The following is a 24,735-nucleotide window of genomic DNA, read 5'->3' as shown; positions in this document are numbered from 1 at the left end:
ATAGAATTATAGAATCATAGAATGTCTGGGCTGGAAGGGACCTCCAAAGGTCATCTAGTCCAACTCCCCTGCTATAAGCAGAGACATCTCTAACCAGGCCAGGCTGCTCAAAGTTTCATCCAGTCTGACCTTGAATGTCCCCAGGGATGGGGCCTCCACCACCTGTCTGGGCAATCTATTCCAGTGGTCTATCACCCTCATATTAAAGAACTTTTTCCTAATGTCTAACCTAAATCTCCCCTTTTCTAGCTTAAAGCCATTACCCCTCATTCTGTCACTACAAACCCTTGTGAACAGACCCTCCCCTGCTTTCTTGTAGGCTCCTCTCAGTTACTGGCAGGTCTCTAAAAGGTCCCTCCAGAACCTCTCTTCTCCAGGCTGAACAACCCCAACTCTCCCAGCCATAAGGGATGTGCTCAGGGAACATCACAGGGCAGGAGGTGTTCTAAAATCCAGTCCCCTCTGGAACCTTCAGCTGTGACTACTGAATATTAGGGAAATTTCCCCCTCAAACTTCAGGAGCTAAAAAAAAATACTAGATATTAGGAAAAAAAGATAAAAAGATTCCCTGTAAACTAGTCCAGCTCCTAAAAATCTCTTTTTTTTAAGATCAACATGACTGGTCTGACCCATCCTTCCACTAACTTTCCAAACAAAACCCATTGCTGCTAGCCAAGATATTCAGTGCTGTAGAGAGTCCTTTTTGTCCATCCAGGCTGGAAATCTATATTTTTATAAGCCAATAATTAGACTCCAAACCTTGAAGCGGGTACCTGTCACGACAAAAGCAGTGAGGGGCTCTGTGTGAACACCTGCACTGGTGGTCCCCTTAATGTTAATGTCATAGGCAGTGTAATCTAGCAAGCCTGTGATGTGGGCGCTGCGAGCACCTCCCGACACCGTGAGCTCCTGGGGGTCGTGTGCTGCATGGGAATCTCTAACGTGTATAACGAACTTGGCAAAAGGCCCATCTCTGGTGGTCCACGAGAGGTTGAAGCTGTCGGGGGTAACGTTTGTGAGTGTGAGCGTGCCCAGCTGCGCCTCAGCCTCTGAAGGAGAAAGGAAGAGAGGTGAAGAGACAGCGTTACTTTGGGGGGCCAGGGGAGTGAGCAGTGGAGGCTCATAGATGCTTAGTGGTAAATGATTTAGCCTTGTTTTCAAGTGGCTGAAGTCAAAAAAAATAGTAGCATTGCAAGAGCTATTTTGGAAGGTTTTGAAAAGAAGCCACTGAAATTAGTGCTGACTTTTAATTTCTTGTTTTCAGTCAATTTTCTCTAAATAAACTCAACTGTCCTAATGAAATGTGGGCTTGATTTACAAGCACCAACGGTGTGTAGTCCTGTGGTAAAACCATAGAAATTGCAGGAACTCCACACTGGGAATTTGATAGGAACAGAAACTCACAGCAATTCTAAAGTAGATAAAGTAGGATTCAGGCAGGAATTTGTTACAGCCAAACCAGACACCCCTGAAGTCCTAGTTCAGCTTCTATTTAGTGTTTCTGTTGCCTGGAGTTGTAGATGCTTTTATATTTGGACTCTGAAGTTTATGAGGTGTTTCAACCCTAGCAGTAATTATCTCAGCACTAATCTCAGGCCAAAACCTCCCTGGACTCCACAGATAAGGTGTTCCTCATCCTCTGATTAGGAACCAGAGAATATTTAATAGACTGAACAAAAAAAAAACCCAACACTGCTGTTGCTCTCCTTTCTATTCAGTGGTCAGGGCACTTCCTTAAGAAGCAAAGACGTTCCTTTTCTGCTAGAGGAAATTCAAAATCACATCTCTCCCCTGCCAGGGGTGAAACTTGGCCTTCAGGCTATAGCAGGGGGAGAGCTCCTTACCCATCTTGTTTAAAGTTATTGCATTTAGCATAAAATCATTAAAGATTCATTACAGCACAGAGAGAACACAAATATGACCTGGGAGTCAGGCAGTCAGAGAATCCTGTGTCTGCTCTCAGGGCTGATTGTCTGCTTTTTCTCTTGCCAATTCAGTATAAACCAAGAACACCTTGGGAAATGCAGCCAGTGGTATACAGGAAAACAACTGTGTAAGTAATTCATGCTGGGAGAAAAGTAAGAAAGATGTATCCCACTGACAAAGAGAACAGTGAGAGAATGAAATCTTTTTCTTAACTAAAACATGAACTGCTGCAAGATGTTCCAACTTTTATTCCTGTCCCTCATTGCAAGTGTTTCAAATAACAATCCACCACCTTCTCTGGAATTGTCTAGGAACAGGCGAATCCAAGTGGCCCCAATTAAGGACACATGCTGTTGTCATGCTGTCAACTAGTGACCGTCAATGCCTTTGTGGATGACAGTGAAGATGTCACCATGTAAGCATGGTACTTCCAAAGACAGGAGAAGAGATGAGAAAATATCCACAAAGCAAACAGGCTTGGGTGGAGAACCCAGTGAAACCGAGCATGGAGCCATCAGCCCCGCATGCACATCAGAGAGGGCAAACCCATCTTCTCCAATCTCACCCTGAAATGGTCACATTCCTTCACATGCCTCTTGCACCCAGTCAGGCACGTTCACATTGTGACACCCAGACTCCAAAGGACGCTACATGCAAAATAAATTGATATTATCTCTTCAGGCAAGTCTTAGTGATCTCCTGCCATCCCAGAATCACCATCACCACAGGAAAAGCTCTGACATCCAATGAAACAAGACAGGTCTTAGACACTCAGAGAGAGCAAGGCAAGTGGAAGAGTGGCAGGCTCACCACCAAGAAGGGGTGAACTTGCTTGCTGATTCCTGATCTCTGCTAGGCACATAAAAGTACTAGGCAGAGAAGAACATCAGAACCAGCACAAGGTGGCCAGACCACTCCATGCAGTTTTGCTTGGTCATTTAGCATGCTGCATGAAACTCCCACATGGGATGCAAATATCTGTCTTGGAAGACATTTGGTGTTAAGAATGAAGAGCCAAAATGGCATGCAGGTGCCTCTCCAGGCTGATAAAGACATGAAGCCTCCCACCCCTTACAAAGCAAGTGAGGATGAGATGAACAGGAACTTTATCCCAGATCAAGTGCAAAGATGTTCTGAGAAAATTATTAACCAGCTGGAGCAAGTCAAGTATATATACACAGAACTTGCAGGCAAGTGTATATATAAGGAAACCAATCAAGGTTTACTACTGGCTCCCTTAATGCTGGGGGCACTTCTTCAGCCTTTTCCATGGTCTCAGATTCCTCTTTTTCCAAGCGCTCTCAAGCCCAGCGCGTTTCAGCTTCTCCTCACAGTGACCTCCCTACAATTGACCAAAGGAATGATGATGAGTTGGAGCCACATTTTAGAGCAGTTCGGTGGACAGCAAAAGAAAGAAGACAAAAAAAGCAAACCTGAAAGGTGAAACAGTGAAATACCTGTGGTTGCCAGTGCTGTCAAGGTCTGACCACCTTGCCCATCAATTACACCATGGAGTTGGACAGTGTAATTAGTGGCAGCTTTGAGGTTGGTGACCACATAGCGCCGGGAGGCCCCTGGCACTGTGTGCACCAGGGAGTCCAAAGGCAAGTCAGAGTTTCTGACTTCTAGAATAAAATGGTCAAAGGCATTGTCCTGTGCTTCCCACGCGAGTGACACGCTGTCTGAGGTAGCGTTTGATACAATGAGTTTGCTAAGGAGAGGCTCTGCTACTACGGGAAGAAAAACAAACGGAAATGTATTGCAATTATTGAAACCCAAAGCAACAGAATAAAATAATATGGAAGCTTGAATTCACATGAGCCACAGATCAAGATCATCTAGCCTGGTGTTTCTCAATGTTTTTCATATCACCACCCCTGAAGCCACCCTACCCACAATGCCATGAAGATACTCACAGTCTGCTGATGCTAGAAACTACAACCCTGCATGATCACTGAAATTTGATGTTCTACTTAATGTCATTGACCAGGTTAGCATACTGCTGTGACAAATTGCTATGATGACCTTTCCTGAGATCATCGCAGTAGGCAAACTTTGGTAGGGATATTAAATGACCACAACCTGAGCTATTATCTGCCTACCCTGAGAATGCACCTTCTGCTTTCATAGTCTAGTCCACTCCTTCCACTTGGACACGGTAATTGGCTAAAGCACATCAAATGTTTGACTTCCTTGCCTTCTCTGGAAAAGCTGTCAATTCTAACACCTCAAGACATGCAATGTGCTTATTTCATTCATCATCAAATCAAATGGACTCTTTCAATCTCTCATCAAATGCAAACTGAATTCTGAAGTGGAATTCAAGTAATGCATCTGCCTTGTAGAGTCTGCTGACCCAGACTGAAATGTTTCTGAAATCTGTTTAGAGAATTAGGATAAAAACTGCCTCTAGAAATCAGCTTATCTGAGAGAAGCAGTGTCTCCCCTATGCTATGTGACAGATGCAGACACATGTTGCCAGCCTAACATCATGAATCATCTCCTGCTTGGTTCTTGGGAACTTTGCTTTGCTTCTCATCTATGTCAGAGGTTCCCCCAACCTTAGTGTTTGAACAAGAGCAAACCTATTGTGTGAATGAAATCACATCACCATGTGATTGACTGACTTTGCTGGATGGGATGGTGGATTAACATTCACAGTTCAAACTGTCTCCGGCAGGTCTTCCTTAGAAGGTGTCAAACAATGAGGTAGAGGATTTGGTAATGGGTAGACTGGTGGGGTAGCTGAGGGCAGGGAAAGGGGCACAACCTGCAAAGAAGAGTTAGAAGAAAGGAGAGTTAGTACTGAGGTAGGTTTTGTATACCTGTTGTAGCTGCCGCACTTATTGCCTGTGTGCGGAAACCATGAGAGATCCCATGGAGGTAGACAATAAAATCAGTGCTGGGGGAAAGCCCTGAGATATGAGCAGTTCTTGAATTGCCTGAGACGTTGAACTCCATGGGCTCCAGCAACCTGTTAGAATCAATAATTTCAATAGTAAAGACGTCGAAGTCCCCATTGGTGGATGTCCAGGAAAGGTTGAAGCTTTCAGGAGTAATGTCGGAAACGGTTAGCTCACCAACTTCTGGGTGCTCTCCTGAGGAGGGAAACAACACTGGTCAGAAGGGGACAGCCCTGGACCTCCTCCTGCTCAGCAATGCCACAATTCTCTCTGCTCATGCTGGCAGCACTACAAGCTGCCTCTGGAGAGGAGGGTTTGAGTAAAAGCTTGCTACAAGCAGAGTGGTACTAAGGGGAAGAAATCAAACTAAAGCAGCTCAAAATGTTAAATAAGAAAAAAAGAAAAGTGATCTTTAAAGCTGTGGCTATTTCCCTTCACCTCCAGGAGCAGCCATGTGCCTTTGAGGTCTGAGCATAAAAGCAGATGCAAAAGAACTTTTCTGAAAGCCCCTGGGGCATCTGGAAAAGTCAGCTTCCAGTTTTAGGAGAAGTTAAAACTAGAGCTGTTGCTTTATCCAAAGGCAAAGGTTGTGTTTTGTTTGCTCTTCTACTTTCCCTTTCAGCTTAAGCCTATGAAAGCTGGCATGTAATCTGGAGCTGGAGCCAAAATGCAAAACAGCCATAGCTGCTTTGGGGTTTCTTCCTCTCTGTAACCATCCCTGACGCGTTACAGGAAGGCTCAGAAAATTCTGACAATTGGAAGTCCCCAGAAGGGAGAATTTTGAAAAGTCGGGTGCTGAGCATGACCCAGAAAGGGAAGGGAAAACCTCAGCAGGGCATCTTCTGCTGTTTTCAGTAACTTCATAAAAAGAGAGCGCGTTGCGTATTTAGGCAGGACACCCATGATGTCTGTTTTCTTGTTTGTCCCTGTGCAGTCTCCTTTGTCCGGCTACATTTGTCTGTTTTCAATGGACAATCTGCTCCCAGCTCACACTCAGGACTCCCAAAGCACAGGACTTCTTGCTGGCAGCAGGACACAGCCCAAGGCTAGTGCCCTGTGCCAGACACATCCCTGCCTAAGCCAGGCTGCTCAAAGCGGTATTGCAACAAGCAAATTTTATTGCATGGCATGTTTTAATTTCATTTAATTTTCACGTGTACTTTATCCCCTTCTGTGCTGGGTAATATGTGCTTGGAGAAATCAAGTACGAGCAAACTCTGCCTATCTCACCATCTCAGGAGGTTGCAGAGATCTGTAAGGAAGCCCAGAGGCAGCAGATACTTTCTGCAAGAAACTGTCTGAAGGAAGAGCCACTGGTGCCCCTTTATTGCCCATTAATTCATTCCCTGTTCATTACCAATGACCATAAAACCTAGAGGACTCAGTGAGCCATACAGGACAGACATCAGTATATCTCGACCTCTCACAGTTAAAGTTCTCATTTAAAAGTCCCATCTTTCACAAGACCAGCCAGAAAATTATTTTTGTGGCTCTTGATTAGTTTCATGCAACCTTCTGATAACGTGGGGTGCACTTTCCTTCTTTCAGCTTAATTTTATGCCAAGATAGATCTGCTGAATTTTGTTGTCTTACATTATATCTTTTTCAGACCAGTCAGATTGTTTAACAATCTTATGTGGCTTAATGTATGATAAAACTTATGGTAGGAATTAAATTGAATTCTTTTATGTTTGAGAACATTAGAACATGTCTGTCCTCTCCCTTGGGTCAGATGCACACACTATACCCCTGGGTTTGTATTTACATGGAAGCTATTGCATCATTTCAGAGGTACCATCTGAAAGGTAAAAGCTTAACATACACTCAGACTTTGATTATCTGGGCTATAAAGAATGGACTTTTAGAATTTTACAAGGCAATCTGAGCATTTCCAAGCATTTTCCAGCCAACTAGCCAACTGGGTTTTTGCTGTTAGTGTCAAGCAGCGGAAAAGTGAGCAAAAAGAACTAAACAAGCCAGTCTAAGGTAGTGGGAAAAAAGCATTTCTAAAAGTGAAGGGCTCCATGGGGACACTGAGACTCTTATTGGAAAGCCTGACCATGAGACATTTCCATGCCAGAGATGTTCAGCCAAGCTTTAATGAGTTCAGTGCACCCTACACAAAGCCAACCAAGTGAGCAAGCTTTGCTGAGCCGTTGCGATAGCTCTGGCTCCTGTCCCTGTCTGCAGAGAAAGGGAGCCATGAGACTGGACGAGCGACTTGAAAAGATACCTGTCATGGTTTCAACAGAAAGGGGTTTGGTCCTGTAGCCTTGAATCACCCCATAAAGTGTGAGGTTGTAAGGTGTGTTGGCCTTGAGGCCTGTGACATTGACAAAGCGCAGCCCGCCCGGGACTGTGATGTTCCAGGTCTCGTCGGGGTTGTTGGACTCCTGCACCTGAATGATAAAGTTCTCATAGGCCCCGTCAGCTGCTGTCCAGGTGAGCTGGAAACCATCCCAGCCAGTCTCTGATACAGATAATTTTCCAAGCTCAGGTTCCTCCTCTGAATAAGGACAGAGAGTCAATCAGTTACTCAGATTACAGACTAGTGGTGATGACAGATTATTTAATGACGTTCTGTGTTACTGGATTTCACTTGTGATCAGTGACACAGAGATGCACCCACATAGACACAGTTATGTTCTCAGCTGCCCCAGGTACCTTGTAAAGTCTCTTCAGAGACATAGCAAAACAGAATAGTGAGAAAGGAACTGTAATAATAAGTAATAACCACATTAATACTAGAAGTCTGCTTACAGAAAGCAGCTTATAGACCATCTTGCAGCTGCAAGTGTTTGGCCAACATCAATTAAAAATCCCTATGAGATGAGTAAGTATTCCTATAACCACTTTTCTACATTGTTAACAACTCCGTGTTTCCATTATGAAGTGACTGTGAACAGTGCAATAATGCCCATTGTAAGGGCAGGAAGATACTGAGTTTAGAGTAGCTGGGATGAAGCCATTTATGCTTTTAATTGTGTCCACACAAAGGATGCTTTTTATTCTTCCAGCCTATTTCTAACCCAAAACAATAAAGAATGGGAAAATTCCTCCATGTCTCCAGTTCAATGGATTTGTCTCCCTTATATTGCATTAGTCTGTCCACAAAAACTTCCTGTGTCAGAGAAGCTTGGACCTTCAGAGTTACTAAAAATGGAATCTCTCTGATGCTGTTAAATCTGAAAGTTTAGTTTGCTCATTTTCTCTCAGCAAAAATGGAAAGTCCTCTGTTACAGAGGAAAGACAACTGAGTCCTGATAATTAACAATCATATGGGAAAATGAAAAGAATAATACCTGTTTTTTTTCTACATGGAAAATGTTACTGTATGATCTATCACTGGCCTGTGGACTGTGAAGACTTTGTGGCACTTTTCTGATTTATTTGCACTGTCAACACATAAGCATCACAGTAAGAACAGAATCTGTCTGAATAATCCCAGTCTGCCTGACTAAGAATTTGTAAGAGAAAATGCTTGAAGGAAAATGAATCTGATTTGTCAGTTGTAAACTTGAGCTTTAAGCTTTATGTGTCTTTAAAGGCAGAAGATAAAGAGGCCCTGGAATAAATGAAAATTAGACTCAGCAACATGATTCATATTTTCCTCCTGTGAAAACAGAGTGCTTATTGTATGACTGCTGCACAGCTTTATATAGGTAGCTGGGGTTGTATTTTCAGAGTCTGAGCACTTGTAGATCACAGTCAATTATCTTCAGTGAGGTTCACTCATGTATACTAAATTGCTGTTACTCAGGAACACAAAAGTTTTGATGAGTTTTTCCCATCTGGTTAGAAAGGAAGAGATTGTTTACGAAATAACAAAATGGTGTTCAACAACAACAACAAAAAAGCACGAATCCAGAGCTGTTTGCTTTAGTGGAAACAGAAATGAGGCTCATTGAGGCAAAAAATGAATCCTGTCAAAATAGAACAGTTTAGCTGAAAAAGAGATAGCAGGACAGAAAAGGAACTGGTCGTATCAGAAATAACGATCTCTTGGTGGCAACAGAAACAAATAAAACAAACACATTTCCTTGAAAAGAAAATTAAACTAATCCAAAAAGTACTGCTACATAAAATCTGTTAAGTAAAAGCTTGGTTATAATACGTAATGCAATAGTCATCACAGCTTAAAAGCAATTCAGATTTCTCTGAAGAGTGCTCAGTTTCATTCTCCTCCAAGATGCAGAGTCCCTTCTCCTCCCGCTTGTTGCTCATGCATGTCTGAAATGGAAGTGCACACAACCCCATCATGCTCTCCAGGGACCAAGAGGTCCTCATACAAACTCATGCACCAGCCTGGGCAGTTGGAGACCTCCAAAAGCCTCATTCGTAAAGCATCCAATGTGTATGACAAAAGGATGACGATGTCATGGCACGTGATATCGAGGGATGATGCTTCTTACTTAAAAAAAAAAGAGAAAAAAACATTGAGAGTTGAGGCTGCTCTAACCTTGTAGTAGGTGTGAATTAATCTGTGTGTTTCTCTGGGTGTACTTTATCTCATGTTATGAATTGAGTTTGGGTGAGGGACAGGTACAGACATCAGTCTCCAGCTGGGTTCTCCAGATGTGAACCTATGCACAGGTATTGAAGGATCCCTGTGTCTATCAGCCAGTTTCCTCAAGAAATTCATGTAATAGGGATAAGAGGTGGAAGTTTTCAGAAAGGTATACTCCCAATGTGTTACAATCTTTTTTTTTTTTTCCTCTGACATCACCACTTCCATGCCAATGTTGCAAACTGCAGCCTCCTTGCAATCTTTCTTGTGTTTGAATCACAATCCAGATAAATACTGTAGCATCTTGCTATTTTCATGGGCCTTGGAAATAGCAGATGCATCAATGTCTCTCTCTGCATGCAGGTTGAAGAGAGAGATTTGATGCTACAACACCTTGAAACTTCATGGGGCATTGTCCATGCTGCACAACTCAAAGTTCTCATTCCATAGCAATAAGAGTTTTATCCCGTGCAAAAAGAAGAAAGAAAAGACAACTAAGAAGAAATGCATCACTCCCAAAGCTTGGAATGTCTGCGGTGGAACAGCAGGATGGAAATGAAGCTCTGTATTTCAAAGCAGAAAAGGAACATATGGCTAATGAATCTGTAGAAAATACCTGTAGTGGCTAGGGCTTCCAGGGACCAAGAGAGCTGGCCTCGAGTGCTTCCACGGAGGTTAACCTGGTATTGTGTGCCAGCTCTGAGATGGGTAATTTCTGTTTCTCGATGGTTTCCCGGCACAAACATTTCGTGCGTTCTGTTTAAACTGGACAGGTCTTTCAGAGTGATAAAGAACTGATCAAATACCTCATCCTGTGCTGCCCAAGACAGGGTGAAACTACTGGAAGTCCTGTGTGTTATATTAAGGTCGTGGAGAGCACCAGTGGCTTCTGAGATGGGAAGGTCAGTGGGCACCGAAAGCAGAGCGTGAGAATAAGTGCTGGGGTTTGTTAAATAACTCAGCTCTGTAGGAGCAGGACTGGTAGGGTTAAATGATGTTTCACTGATTGGTTCTTCAGGTGTCGTGACTAGATGTGCTAAACAGAGGTAAATTACAAGTTAAAATTTCCTGATAATCAACCCCAAAACATACCAAAAACCAGCTGACAACTGCTACAAAACAGTTTGCATTGAAGAGCTCTAAGATGAGAGAAACCAGATGAACACTTCTGTTTTGGAGACTGAATCCAGACCACAAGCAGGGGAAGCATCACTAATCACAACTTGGTTCTCACAAAACCACACTAACTAGAGCTCCAGAGCAACAACCATTAAATACAGACATGAGCTGAAAGGCTCAGCAGAGAACTAGGCACATTCTCTATTGATGTAAATCAGTGTGCTTTGGTCACCTCCAAAGAACTTTGCTAATTTACATCAGCTAGGATTTGAACCCTAAGCCTCTCAAACATGCCTTTTATCCTTACTACACGTCAGTTATTGCTTCTGGTAGAAACCACCAGTGGAGCATGCCAAACATCACAACCATATCCAGATCCAGACTGAGAAATCATCTGCAACAGAAGCATGCTAAATCTCATCCCATTCAGTCAAAAACAGGCTTGGAGGAGTTACCCATCTGGATACATGCAGAATTTTTAAGAAAGGTGAGGGGACACACATATCCTTACCTAAACCTAGGATAGAAAGAACTTGAGCTATCTTTCTTTAAAGAGATCTAAAGGAATGGAAGGGGAAAGGACTTGGCCTTCAACATGCTGAATGGTCTGTGAATATATCCTGAAGCACAGACAGATTCTGAAAATCTGAGAACTGTGGAGATCACAGAGAACACATTTCTGATCACAGCTGCAAGGCAACAGGCAGGTGATGTTTCTGACATGCATAATTATCTCCTCATTAGTGGAAAACCTTTTCACATCTCAATGACTTCCTTGCTTTCATGCTCCACTTGCATTCAGTTAAGAGATCAGTTGCAAGTCATCTACCACCATCAACCAGACCATCACAAACATGTACTCAGGATTCAGTATCTGTCTCCAAACTCACACATGTATCAGAAATAAGTTTTCAGAGCAGACAGATCAATTAAAAATGTTTCCAAATAAACGCAGAAATGTTATTTTGACAATACACTTTCAGGACAAATGCAGATGTAAAAACATTGTCTTCTGCTCACCTCCAAGGAGAGAAGCCTGTGAGGCAAACAGTGATTTATATTCACATATATCATTGATACTTCTGATATAGGTAAGGGTCCTCTTTAAATTACACCAGCACATGATCTGAACCAGGCCCTACATATGCTGCAACCTCAAGACAACCACGTTGTCATCACACCAGCATACCTCCAATGGTAACCACTAGCACAATTCCCTCTTTCTCAGTAAACCAACCATCAGAGCAACTGTCTGACTGCACCAGGGTTACTGAGCTCCTGTAAGAAAGCAGGAACACATGCAGTATGGAACCTTCAGCCTTCTGAGACCCTCAGCTGCTTGTGCACAGTTAGATGCCATCCAGCTCTTTCCTATTCTGGGAGCAGGCAAAAAAAATGATGGCATCAACAAGTGCACCAGTGCTTGTTGAGCCTTAGGGTTGTCTACTAAACATGCATAGTGATAGCTGGGCTTTGATGTGGAGTGGTTCTGCAGAAGACATGCACAGACAGGGTGAACAGGCCAGTGGGGAGGAAAGGGCAGCAGAACATTACACAGGTACAGCTCCATGCTGGGGATGGTCCCACTGGGAAACTGCCACGCACCCCGAATGGGGAACTGAGGACAAAAATGTCCAAAAATAGAAGGGACAAAGAAAAACTCAAGGCTGGCATTATGCTCCTGATACATTGAGGATCCCTGAGAAAACCTTGTGTAATATTAATCAAAACTAGCTTCTCATTTTCCCTCATTTTACGTGACCATCCCTAGTGACATTTCTCCCAGATCCCTGCCAGTTACAGTATAACCACACAGACTCAGCTACTCTGAGCTGAATGGGAAACACAGCAACAGTTCAACCACATTCCACAAAATCTGAGGGACCAACCACCCGTGGGGAACTTTAATTTAGAACTTTGTTGTCACAGGCAGATTAATTTTCTTGTGCCACCTTTGACAACTGCACGGGAGGTTGCCATGTACAAACTGGAGCATATGTAATTATATGCAATTAACTACCTCTGATTTTTTTTTTTTTTTCAGACCTAATTCTGAATATCATTTCAGCTTAATGATGATTCCACAAACGAATTTGTGAATGAGAAAGAGTGATCTCTGTACACACATACAGACACACACATGAAGTTCATTAAGTTAATGTGTAATAGAGGAATATGTGGCTTTATGTACAAACAAACAACAGATAGAAAAAATGAAAGTTATATAAAAAAAATAGAAAATACCCTGATACCATAGACAGTACCAGTGTTCCTTGTTTAGCAGATAGAATCCTGCAACAGACAACAGAACATTTGGAAAACTGTAGGATAACAAGACCGATGGAGTTCAAACACTTGACTTAGCAACCAGGGGAATAGATGGGGAGAAGAGAAAGAAGCTCTAGGAGCCCTGGGTGGGTGGATGACAGCCAGATAGAATGATTCATGGTGGCAAGACAAATGAATAGCAGATGACAAAGAGCTGAAAGCTATGTGAAAGGGAAACTGGATGGACAACAAACATACGCTCTTTCTCAGACTGGAATACTTCTCAGTATCATTCTCTTAGTAAAATCTCCAGGCTGAAAATGGTCTAAATATGTTCCTCTGCTGTTGCTAGCCTTTTGAGGAATTCCATTGTAATTCTTCATCAGCAATTTTACTAAAAAGAATGTTAGTGTCCTGCCAGGACATTTCCCCAGTTCCTTAGGATGGAGCAAACAGCATTCTGTATTATTTCTTGCTTCTGTCTCTTGGATTTTAGATTATTTGCCAAGAGGGGCTAGCAGCCAGTTTCACTGCAGAGTTTCTCATCAGCTCAAGCACACTATAAGACAGGATGGCCTACCAAGGTGTTGGAACTCTTTTCAGATCCCTTTGGCTAAATCTCTTTCCCCTCTCTCAACCAGCTGATTAAACTGGGCTTACAGTGCCTGAGCACCTCTGAGTTTCATAAAGAAAGCACTGCTGTGTATCATGAGCCAGAAATACCACAGTAGCTACCACTAAGAGTCCTCATATTGAAGTCAGGTTCCAGGTACTCTCAGCTGTAGAAATGGACAATCTTTACTAGCAAATTTAGTTTCCCAGTGGTCAGCACTGCAGTTTCCCATTGAGCTAGCTCACCTGATGGTTCTTCTACAGTTTTTTTGAGTTTGTATAAAAAAAGGTGATGCAATCTAACACTAGGAGAAGCCAGGAGAGGAAGAGGGACTGACGCACAACACAGACAAGGGTCTTTGGTAAACAGCATAAATCTTCTTAAAAACATTCAACAGAATGGAAAAGTTACTTCTCCAAGCCATGCTCCTATGCACAACTCACTTCCAGGGGCAAGACAGTATCACATCCACGATCCATCAACAGTTGCTGCACAATCTGGGTCCTCCAGCAGAGGAATTTGAGGTTGGCGCTTGGTTTCTCTAACGTCCGCTCATTTATCTCCCCAGGCCTCCCGTGCCTGATGTATCATCATGTGTCCTCCTCCAAAACCCACATTGTGCTAGGCAGGCAGGGTTCCAGAACCAGAGCAAGAAAGAACAAAGCTGCAGTCTGACTGCTCAGCTTCCTCAGAGCTGGGTTGCGTGCTCACCCTGCAGATTAGTTGTTAATCTGATGTAACAGTCTCAAGACATGCTGCCAGAAAGGTCCCTCCAACTAGTTAAATGGCTCATTTCCTTTCATTTCTGAGGTGGTTCTAAACCAAAGCCTTAGTGCAGTGCTGGGTGGGACCTCTAACAAATAAATCATAGACTACTTTGTGATACCTTCATTAATAAGAGAAAAAAGGTACCTGATGTAGCCACAGCTTCCAGAGGAGAAGAGCGCTGTTCTCCAGCCAATCCATACACCTTGATGTTATGGGAAGTGTTGGCTTGGAGGCCGTCAATCCCAGCACCTAGGGATTCTCTGGGGAGGAAGGTCTCTGCAGAGGACCCTGCTGCCAGTGACACTTCCTTGTACTCCTCCACAAAACTACTGTAGGCTCCTGTATTCGCATACCATGAGACACTACAGCTGTGATTTCTTACCCTCAAAACCACAAGGCTCCTTAGTGCATTTTTCTGCATCTCTGAAGCCTTTTGGAGCCAGAAAGCTCCCCTGGGTCAGGAGACGTTGCCTGTGTTGGGGTCAGACTATACAGAGCTACTGAGAAACAAACAGTGCAATATTTCTTCTTTCCTTTTCAGCAAAGCAAAATAACATTTAGCAAACTGTTCACTCTATCATCTTCACCATCCCTTGAATGAAGAATCCTGAACACCAGTCAAAAACAGTGTTGTCACTTGAGCTGCACTTCATCCATATGAAGAGACAGAAGCAACAGAAGGCTGCCATGCTATGCTATGGAAGATTCTGTGACATGTCCTTAGCAAAAGGTTCATGAGCTTTGAATGTATACACAAAAAGATAACAAGAAGAATGTGAGAGATGAGAGAAGGCACCAACAGAAGATCTTCAGCTCTGGGGCTGGAAGAAGCTTTACCCTCAGTGACAGAAAATTTGCTATACAAAACTACTGTGTGGGAAACTCCTGAATACCTACTGGCAGAGCAGTCTGACTGAACCTTCAAGAGGCTGGGAAGAATATAAGATGAAAAACTGTCATACGTGGAGAAGCCAAGGAAAGAAAAGCTCCTAGCTGTTCTGCAGTCTCTGGCTCCTTGATTCAGGGGGGACAGCACATGCTCCTCTAAGCAGCAGGACTGTCTCCTCCACCCACTGAGAAGAGCTAGTCCAGTCCTAGCTGTGCTACTGGCATTTTCTACTTCAGTCATTCCTATGTCCTCCTGGTTGCTCCAAGTACCCTCCCCAGCAGTGCAATGGACCTGAGGTCCCCCAAAGCTCTGCGAAAGAGGGTAAAACAACAGCTTTGTTTGGCTTAGCCTGGGGACTTCAGGACCTCCCAAGTACTGGGAACATGGATAAAGGGGACTGACTAGAGGGTAGATGAAAAAGTAAACTGAAGAAGAGACCTCTTGTCTTGTACCCCCCAGGCTCACAGAGCATTTCTGCCTCCTCGTGCTCCTGTGTTTGGATTTGTCCATTCCTACGCAGGAGGAAGGTCACAGAGAAAGGTTATGTCAACTACTGCTGTTGCTTCTAAGGAGCCCACTGCAGAGAAGTCTGTGTTTACTGGCTGCTCTGAGTTGAGGCTTAAAACAAATATATTGTCCAGATAAACTTATTTATAAAAAAACAACTGAAAATGAAACCAGGAAAAAGAAGCCACTTTGTGAGACTTCAGAAGCTGGTTCTGGAAAGACCTGACTGTGAAATTCCACAGCACCTTGTTTCTGCCTTTTCACCATCTATGCATGCTTCTTTTGAGATCAGTCTTCAGACAGATGGGGAAACAGAAAACTTTGGAAAAATTGAAGCTTGCTCACTCCTGCCACAAAAACCTTCAGCTTCCTTTTGTGCATGTATGCCTCAAGGCTTCCTAATTTTTCTTTACATTGGACATAGGCTTTACTGATGCACCAAAAAAGTGACTTGGTACTGATGGTTTTCTGTAGTTTATATCATAAAACTCTCTGCTGTACAGGATTACTTGACTCTGCCAAGCGTTCAGAGGTTCTGCTGGCATGAACCCTACCAGGGAATAGGAAACCAGATTTGATCAGCTAAGCTGTATAGTTATTAATTTGTAAAAGCCACAACTTCTGGCACGTGTTTACCTCATAGGTGTTCATTGGGAAGAAAAGGATAAACACCTTGATATCCGCTCAGGACAAGAACTGAAGCCCATCTGATTCTGATGTCACTGTCCCTGCTTACTTGTAGCAGTTAAAGTTTTGCCTCACAAGATTTAGCCTGGAGGCATGTGAAGATTGAGGACTTGTGTTCTATACTGAGCTACAGTTCTGTATGCAACAAGCTTTGGGTCAAAATGTTTCACAAAGAATAAGACCTTGTTCAATAAGTAGCTCACTGATACTGGTTAACTGGGGTGGTTTGGACAAACAGAGAAGGCAAAAATGGACCCTGTCTTTGGAGGAAAATGTAACAGTCATGGTGTCCAATGGAGACAGTGACTGTGACCAGATTTGTGACCTTTCTTGTTTTTGGACAAGAAAACTGAAGAAGGGCAACATCAGAGCCCCACTGACCCCGCTGAAGCATGATGGGTGGAGGCATGCTGTGAAGAGAATTCATTAGGCAGGAACAAGCAATATTAAATACACTCTGGTTGCTCTTCCTCTTAGTTTTTGGCTGTAGAAAACAAAACACGTTATCAGACATAAGGCATAAAAGAGCAGCCTCATTTTTGGAAGAAGGATGAGGTCTGAATGTGCTGCAGGACAAATAGCTCTGTTCATTTTGAGTCTTCTCAAAGGACAAGCAAGAAATCATTGAGAACATGGAGCTAAAACCAGTAGGCAGGGAAATACAGAGCTATCCTTGGGTAAGTCTAATGTGAGACAGAGCTAAGTCTCCTCGGCAGGCAGTGGATGCTTTTAAGCACTTCCTCAGACACAGCTGACAAAACCAGGTGGAGATGTACTTGGGCTGGTCATTGCCCAATAACCTGGTGCACAGCACTCACCAATCGAACCCTTACTCACCAGTCGAACCCTTGACAGTTGTGGGTTTGCTTTTGTGTCTGCCTTTCTCTGCCACCAGACTCATGGTGTACTCTGTCCCCGCATCCAGGCCTCGCAGGAGAAAAGAGGTGCTGTCCACAGGGATCTCCACTTCGTTCTTCTTTCCAGAGGGGCTAATGTAAGTCAGGCGATAACGATCAAACTTGGCCACTGGTCTTCTCCAGCGAAGGGACAAGGTGGTTTCAGTGGGGTCACTGACTTCCAAGTCCTTGGGGTTGTCAAGATCTACAGGTTAAAAAAGCAAAGTTGAGGTGTCTCTGAACTGCCCTGGGACAGTTTTTCAGGCATCTGCAGACAGAGTAACATCTACACTGTGTGTCAAACAATAGCTCAGAGTCTTATCCACCTTTTGGAGCTTTTGAAGCCCTGTGGCTTGATATAGGTAGAGGATGATGATGTTCTCTTTTACATACAAGCCACACTAGAACAAATTTCCCCAACGTATACTCACTTCAGCAGGCACTGCATGGAGGAGAAGCAGAACTCAAGCTTTCAGAGCATTTACCTGGGGAAAGGGGGATGTTGTCTGAAGGGCAGTCAGGACTATTACAACCACTGAGGCTGTGCTTTTTGTCAGATCAACCTTTCAGCTGTAACTACCATTCCTACCAGAAACCCTCACAATTAGAGGATGGCCAGAATAATCAGTGTAAGCATTATTACCCTTAGGGATCTCACCTGGAGATTAAATTCTCAGAATATTATGAGATCCTCATGAAGCAAAAGAAAGCCAGAGTCAGACATCAAGATCTTTGGGGAAATGTTCTTTCTGTCCTTTTGGGGAAAAGTCCCATTGATAGAAAAATGAAAGCAAAAACTTTCAAAAATATTTCTTGGAGCATGACTTGGAAATAAAACATCAAAACAGCTCCACCTGACTTCTTGCTTCCTCCAGAACACCACGGGGGATCAATCTACTCACCAGTGCCAGCGTTAATGGTAGCAGGAGCACTTTCCCTGTCCTGTCTTACTGCTGTCACTCCAATGCCGTATTCAGTTCCAGGCCTCAAACCTAAGAGGTAAGGAATAGAAGTATGAGTTCCTGTCCTTGGAATAAGCCTACAGGAATTTGTTTAAATAAGGAAGCCTGAATGTGTGCAAGGAATGATACGTTTTCCCGTGCATGTGGAGAATCTAGGCTTCACTTGACCCTCCAGCTGACCTGATGTCAATAAATCTCTTTCCATTAGATAAAGATGGATATCTTTATATACATATATATCTCCACATATATATGGATACATAACAAAGGATAAAGATTATGACTAAGAGTGCATTTTGGACATGGTGCAAATGCACATTCAGAGATAGCTTCTCCTGCCAGGAGCTCACAGTATAGGTACTTCTGCCAAAGAAAAGCAGCTAGACATCCCTGTGCCATGGAGAAAGTACCCTTACTAGCCTGGTAAGGCAACATGCAGGTATACAGAAAAGTTGCAGACTGGCATCAGTAAATACCACCCCCAGCACACACAAAAGCTTTTTGAACTCCAGAATAAGAAGTCACATATGACATGTAGCTAAGTAGAACTCTCAGGGGACTGATCAGTGGGATTCAGAGATGCACATGAAAGTGAAATGGCTGCACACTTTCTGTTGGCTAGTTATCCATCCACAGGTGTATTCATATATATCACATGTATCTTAATTTAATTGCTTGCACTCAGGTTGCATGACCTCTGCTTGTACTTCTTATGTATAGTGACCAAGAGGACTTTTTTTTTTCACTACACTACTATGCTCTAGGGTGATGGCCGTGGCATGGCATTAGCAACAATCTCTCCATTCCCCTACCTGTGAGTGTAGCTCTGGTTGTTGCTTGGTTGCCCTTTGGCACCGTGATCTCAGCGTGGTCTCCACCAGAGATGGGAGCAAACTTAATCCGATAATTATCAATATCTGCGTGGCTGTTCTTCCACTCCAGAGTAATGCTGTTGTCTGTCTGTGACACCCGCTTCAGGTTCCTTGGAGCATCCAAGTCTGTAATCAATCAACCAATAAACAGGTAAATAATAATCCTCTTATGACAGTACTTTTTTAGAAGGTGAAATGATCCATAAAACTGAAGTTGTTTTCTCTCACATGACATCAATATATTCTCAACCACATCAAGCAGATTTCTTTTAGCATGAAATGGGGAGTTCACTAGATTTGGGGAAAATATCAGTGGAAGAAATGAAACTTTTGCTTCCTGGGACAAAAATAACATTTTCAATTTTAGTAGTTATTTTAAATTACAGAATAGGCTTGTGGAAAAACATATTTGGATGAAAACACTATTTTTTGCTTTATAAATGCCTCAGATTTCAAAAGGAAAAAAGCTGCTAAGAAGAAAAGAATTGTTCATCTCTAGAATTGCTGTTGAGTAATTATCTTGGATTCATGCTGAAAGGAACCGTAAGTCTCAAAAGATACGGTGAATTTTATGTAGAAATTCGATGGGCTTTCTTTGTTCACACCTATAGTAGACTCATATCCTGCCTGAATGAACAACTGCATTTTGGGATGAAAAGGGAAGGAATTCTCTATTTACCATTTACTCAGCTCCCTTAATGCATCAAACTTTGATAACATGCTGAAAGACCTATACTTCCATAAAGCATTCCCAGGATCACTAAAGAGGCAAAGTAAATTTATAAAAACATGACAGAAAACATTTGCAGAACTGAAGAAGGAAAAAAAAGCACTTTTCTGCTCATCTGTTAGACATATAGACAAGAAATAAGGTCAGATAGAATAGGAATCGTGGAAGATATTTAGCTCAGGAGACATACAGGTGTTCCAGAGGAATTTGTTTCCTAAAGTAGACGTGAGCAAAAGCTTCTAATAACATCATCCCCATTTACAAAATACATTTAGATACTCAGGGAGTTGCTAAGGTAATATATAAGGCACAGAAAAACATTCTCCACTTACATGTGCCTCTGTAACAGTACTGATTCTATGTTGATGCACTAACTATCAACTCAAGCAACATGACACAAATAGCACTGGAAGACTGATGGTGATTGCATGACCTCCCCAGAAGTTTGGATTGGCATCCAAGCCTCTTACCTGTGACAAAGACTTCTTTTATGGGGTCGCTTTCCATGTCCCCTCGACGAGAGATGAGTGTCACTTCATATTCTGTGTGTGGTCTCAGGTTTCCAATAGAATATTGGTTTTCATCTTCAGAGAGGTCAATGGTTGTCCTGTCTCCTGGAATATCCTTGGGGCCATAAGTGAGCTCTATGCCCTCAATGTCAGCCAAGGGTTTGGACCATGTGATAAGGGCTGTGGTGTCTGTGACATCTTTTGCCTCGATCTGGCTTGGGGCATCGAGCTCTGTCACAAAAAGAAAAAAAGATGGTTTTGAAAGAACTCTTGCCAGAAAAATCATACACTTTCTTGTGCTTTTCATTGCTGATCCAGAGCAAAATTTAAATAAGTGGCTTCTACCAACTGAAGCTGATCTTCATTCCTTTCTTCCTTTACTTTCTATAGCTGTACAAGAAAGTGCCAAATGAAGTCAATCCAGAAGCAAATTCATAAAAAATCATTAACATGAGCAGCTGCCAAAGGAAAGAAAAGCAGGAACCCTAAGAAGTTCTCCACCTGCTCAATAGAAACTCAACTTTAAATCATTTCTTCATGCAGATATCAACAGGGTGAAAGGAATTCTAGTTCCCATTGGGGTACATTTTTTGCTACCTTCTACCTAAACACAATTTATTTTCCTTTTCTGACAAGTATTTGGAAAGGAATTAATTTCCACACATGTACTCTTCATTAGCAGCTCCACTACTTCCTTCTTTCCCCCTATCAATTCACAGTACAGAGCTTGGCTTCTCTTTGTGTCTCCCTAGGCTACACCAAAGAGCAGTTGCTTCATTGATGCCACTGCACCAAATGTAGGTTGTACTTACTTGTGGTGATCACTTTGGATAGTCCTGGTCCTCTGGTATTGTTTTTCACTATATGAAGGGATACATTATACTGTTGCCCTGGCGCCAAACCTGGCTGCATATAAGATGTCTCTGGCCTTTTCAAGCTGCTGGTTATATCTCCATTGTCATCCTTTTTCTGGAATAAATGGAACGATCAGTATAAACATAAAAAAATCTAGGATCCTTCACTTATATGTGGCCTCTAGAGAAGAAACACTGCTGCATTACCAGGTTACGGAAGACCAGCTCCCAGCCATCGAATGAAAAGCTCAGAGGATCCCACTCCACCTGGACAGAGGTTTCTCTAACAGATTTGAATTTCAGACCTTCTGGAGCAGGCAGATCTGTGACAGAGAAAAAAGAGCATATCACAAGTTCCCATAAAGAAAGCACTAGGTGTGGGACATCTTTCCATCACTATAAATATCTACCATGTAGGTATCTGCATCTGAGTTGTTTAAACCCTCCCACAGTTATTCTGTCTTTGGAGTGGCATTCCTCTGACCTGTTTTAGACATCACCTTAGAGCAAAAAGAAATTTACCCTAGAGTTTTTGATCTTTTCTCCTCTCTTGAAAGAAGCCTAACATGGACATATGAAACTAGGTGAGATGAATCTTGCCCCAGGTGTCTAAAAATGGGCTCAGTGACAGAAGTCAAAAAGCACCTTTTGAGGTTGGGAAGTTTAGATATGACTGTGGTGTGCATGAGAAAAAAAAAAAAAAAAAAAAAAAAAAAATGGAAGATGAACAAGGAACAAAGAGACAAGACAGATAGAAAGTAACTCGTAAAACACACTGAAGATGCAAAACAAATAAACCCTGAATTTTCATCAAAACAGTTGGAATCCAAGTGATTTCATATCGTTCTTTTACATGCTGCTAGGACTATGTTTGTTTTGTTTTGTTTTGTTTTTTTTTTCAGGAAGCACTACCAGATTTAAAAAAAAGTGTACCTTATTATGGAGAAGCCAAGGGTCTTAACTGACAAAGATCCATGACATTCATTGGGAAGCTCTGCAGGGAGCAGAGGGGGTAGGGAACTGAACTTCTAACCCAGTTATTGGCATTGGAAAAGAAAAGAAAATGAAAATGCAGAAGGCTGTCTTCACCGAGAACAGAAGTTGAATTGAAAATAGAAAATACAGAAGAAATAAAACCCCCTAAAAGGGATCCAAATAAGTACATGCTGTGGAATAGACAAAACGATGAATACAGGGAATATTAAACTCACATGTGGCTACCCTGGCGCTGACTGGAATACTCTTCTTGTTTTTAAGGATTGCAAAGACACGGATAAAGTATTCTACCCCTGGCTCCAGTTCATGGATGGTGGCAGCTGTCTGGTTGCCTGGCACGGTGAACTGCATATCTAAGCCCCCACTGCTGGTCGGGACGTAGGTGATGAGGTACTCATTGACAAGGTTCTCATGCTTCCATTCCAGGTTTACGGTTTTATCTGTTACATTTGTCACAGTCAGCTCTGTTGGAGGAGATACTAGGAAGGGGAAAAAAATAAAACAAACTTAAAACACATTTTCAAGGCTCAGAAAATTATGACTTACCCAGTTTCACATTTTCCCAGGAGCAGTTTAAAAGAATCATCTAACAAACAGGGAATGGGGAAGCCATGTCACACAATTAGCTGCCTGAAGAAAGGAATGCTCAGCTGATGAAGACTACAGACATTTCCAAAAGTCACAGGCCAATTTCTACTCTCACACAACCTATGGCTGACTGCATTCCAGCTCCTCCTCTCATGGCTACTGCACAAAACTACTATAGCTGGGTCTCTAGGGATTTAGATGCTTAATTCAACTGCCAGCAACAGAGGATTTTATAACTGGAAGTCCTGGGGTTTGCACAGATTTTCCAAAGTAAAATAAAACATGATTATTTTTGTAAATACTTTCAATACATTACTCCACATATGCAAGTGCAAGAGTACAAAATGTGGTTTATGAGTCTTCCAGAAGGAGGAGATTAAAAATAGGAAGCTCTTTTCAAGGGTATTCATTGTCTTTTATAATGCTCCCAACCTCAAAATACTCTTTGATTACTCCACAAAGATCTCAGTTCCATAATTTCTCCCCCGGGATCTACTAAAGAAAACTACCTTGTTTATAGTGTAATGCCTGTTATTATCTAGCTGCCAAAATTCTCTATCAGTTTCCACAGTCAGTGGTACTGGGAAACCAAGCACATGGCTTAGTAGCTAAGTTTCCACTCTAGCTGATTCCATGATTTTACTCTAAGCTTTTGTCAGATCTAACATACACACAGAGGTATACACACATACACTAAAAAAACAAACAAACAAACAAACAAACAAGGTTTACTCTAAATAGAGAAATCTCTTTGGTCAATTGAGAGATAGCCAAGGGCATTGTGATACTCCTAAAATCTTGCACTGCAATATTTGCAACATCTGGTAATTCCATCATGATGGTTGTCTCATACAGATCACTTAGGATGGGACAACATGATTTTCTGTGTGTGCCTTGCCTCCACTACACCCACTGCTTCCATCAGGGATTCAGCTCAGAGACGGATCTTCAAAGCAAAGATTTTGAACTTTGGGGTCTGTCAGTGTGTGTTGTCAGTGTTGCGTGGTCTATTTTTGGCTCCTACAATAGTGATGGCATTATAAATGCAAACCCCTTTCTCATCCATCCTGCATGAGACTGGGAACCAGAACCTGACTGTAAGAAATATCTGATACCCAGGCTCTTTATTCACTGACATTGTCTACATTATCGCTGCAAAGCCTTGCTCTTCAGTCAAAATTCAGTCCATATTCTTTTGACTAATCCTGCTGAATATCTAGTGAGATGACCCTGGATACATCTCCCACTTCTCCAAAGCTAAACCACTTTCTTTCAAATGGATTCTCTTAGCATCAAGAGGTACTATGAGAACTGAAAGGTCCTGGTGACAGCTCTCAACCAGTGCTAGCTAGAGCTCCAGGGACATTGTGGTGGGAGCAAATCCAGAGATAACAAAGGGGCTGCATCACCTTTATCAGCCTGTTGGCTTATTTAATGGCAAGGGACATCAGCAATTGCTACACTGTGTAGCCCTGAAAAGCGAGGCCAAGGACTCTTTACTGATGTTGTTACTTCTCCAATTCAGCTTTTTGAACTGTGATAAAAAATAGCGACAACAGGTCCCAGCCATATGGAAAAGGTTCTTAAATCCTCTGAGGCTGCTGGATGAACACAGGGAATTACCCGGGGGAAAAGGTGCAAAAGGGACACAGCAACCTACCATCGGAGCAGTCAGGCCCCAGGTAGCCATCCTCGCAGAGGCACCGCCCGTCGACGCAGCGCCCCGCGTTGTTGCAGTCGTTGGGGCAGGACCTCTCACGGCAGTCCTCCCCCATGAAGCCCTCGTCGCACACGCAGCGTCCATCGACGCAGCGCCCGCGCCGGTGGCAGTCGTTGGGGCAGGCCAGCTCGCCACAGTCCTCCCCTGTGAAGCCGTTGTCACACTCACAGCGTCCCTCCACGCAGCGCCCGCGGTTGTGGCAATCTTCGGGGCACCGCAGCTCGCCACAGTCCTCCCCTGTGTAGCCCTCGTCACACACGCACTGCCCGTTGACGCAGAGCCCGTGGTTCTTACAGTCGTTGGGGCACCGCAGCTCTCCGCAGTCGTCCCCGATGAACCCCTCGTGGCACACACACTGCCCATTAACGCAGCGCCCGCGGTTGTGGCAGGCGTTGGGGCACCGCCGCCCCCCCCAGCCCCG

General features: G+C 43.1%; 1 protein-coding gene across 1 annotated transcript in view; it reads right to left on the bottom strand.

Annotated features, from left to right (window-relative positions):
- Window positions 1-759: 759 nt before the first annotated feature.
- The window catches only part of LOC103774939 (tenascin-like), a gene marked incomplete at both ends in the record, with an annotated part of 24,425 nt that continues 449 nt past the window's right edge, over window positions 760-24,735 (bottom strand). Inside the window, 12 exon segments of the mRNA XM_008942377.1 lie at window positions 760-1,049; window positions 3,384-3,656; window positions 4,752-5,024; window positions 7,063-7,335; window positions 17,025-17,288; window positions 17,986-18,075; window positions 18,858-19,043; window positions 20,118-20,387; window positions 20,969-21,125; window positions 21,218-21,333; window positions 22,222-22,485; window positions 24,255-24,735. The exon segment at window positions 24,255-24,735 is cut by the window's right edge and continues 32 nt beyond it. Coding sequence (XP_008940625.1) covers window positions 760-1,049; window positions 3,384-3,656; window positions 4,752-5,024; window positions 7,063-7,335; window positions 17,025-17,288; window positions 17,986-18,075; window positions 18,858-19,043; window positions 20,118-20,387; window positions 20,969-21,125; window positions 21,218-21,333; window positions 22,222-22,485; window positions 24,255-24,735 — 2,937 coding nt within the window.

This window comes from Merops nubicus, unplaced genomic scaffold (assembly GCF_000691845.1).
Source record: "Merops nubicus isolate BGI_N331 unplaced genomic scaffold, ASM69184v1 scaffold27376, whole genome shotgun sequence".
NCBI classification, from domain to species: domain Eukaryota; kingdom Metazoa; phylum Chordata; class Aves; order Coraciiformes; family Meropidae; genus Merops; species Merops nubicus.
The sequence above is the reverse complement of the archived record's forward strand: the minus strand, read 5'-3'. Positions and strand labels throughout refer to the sequence as shown.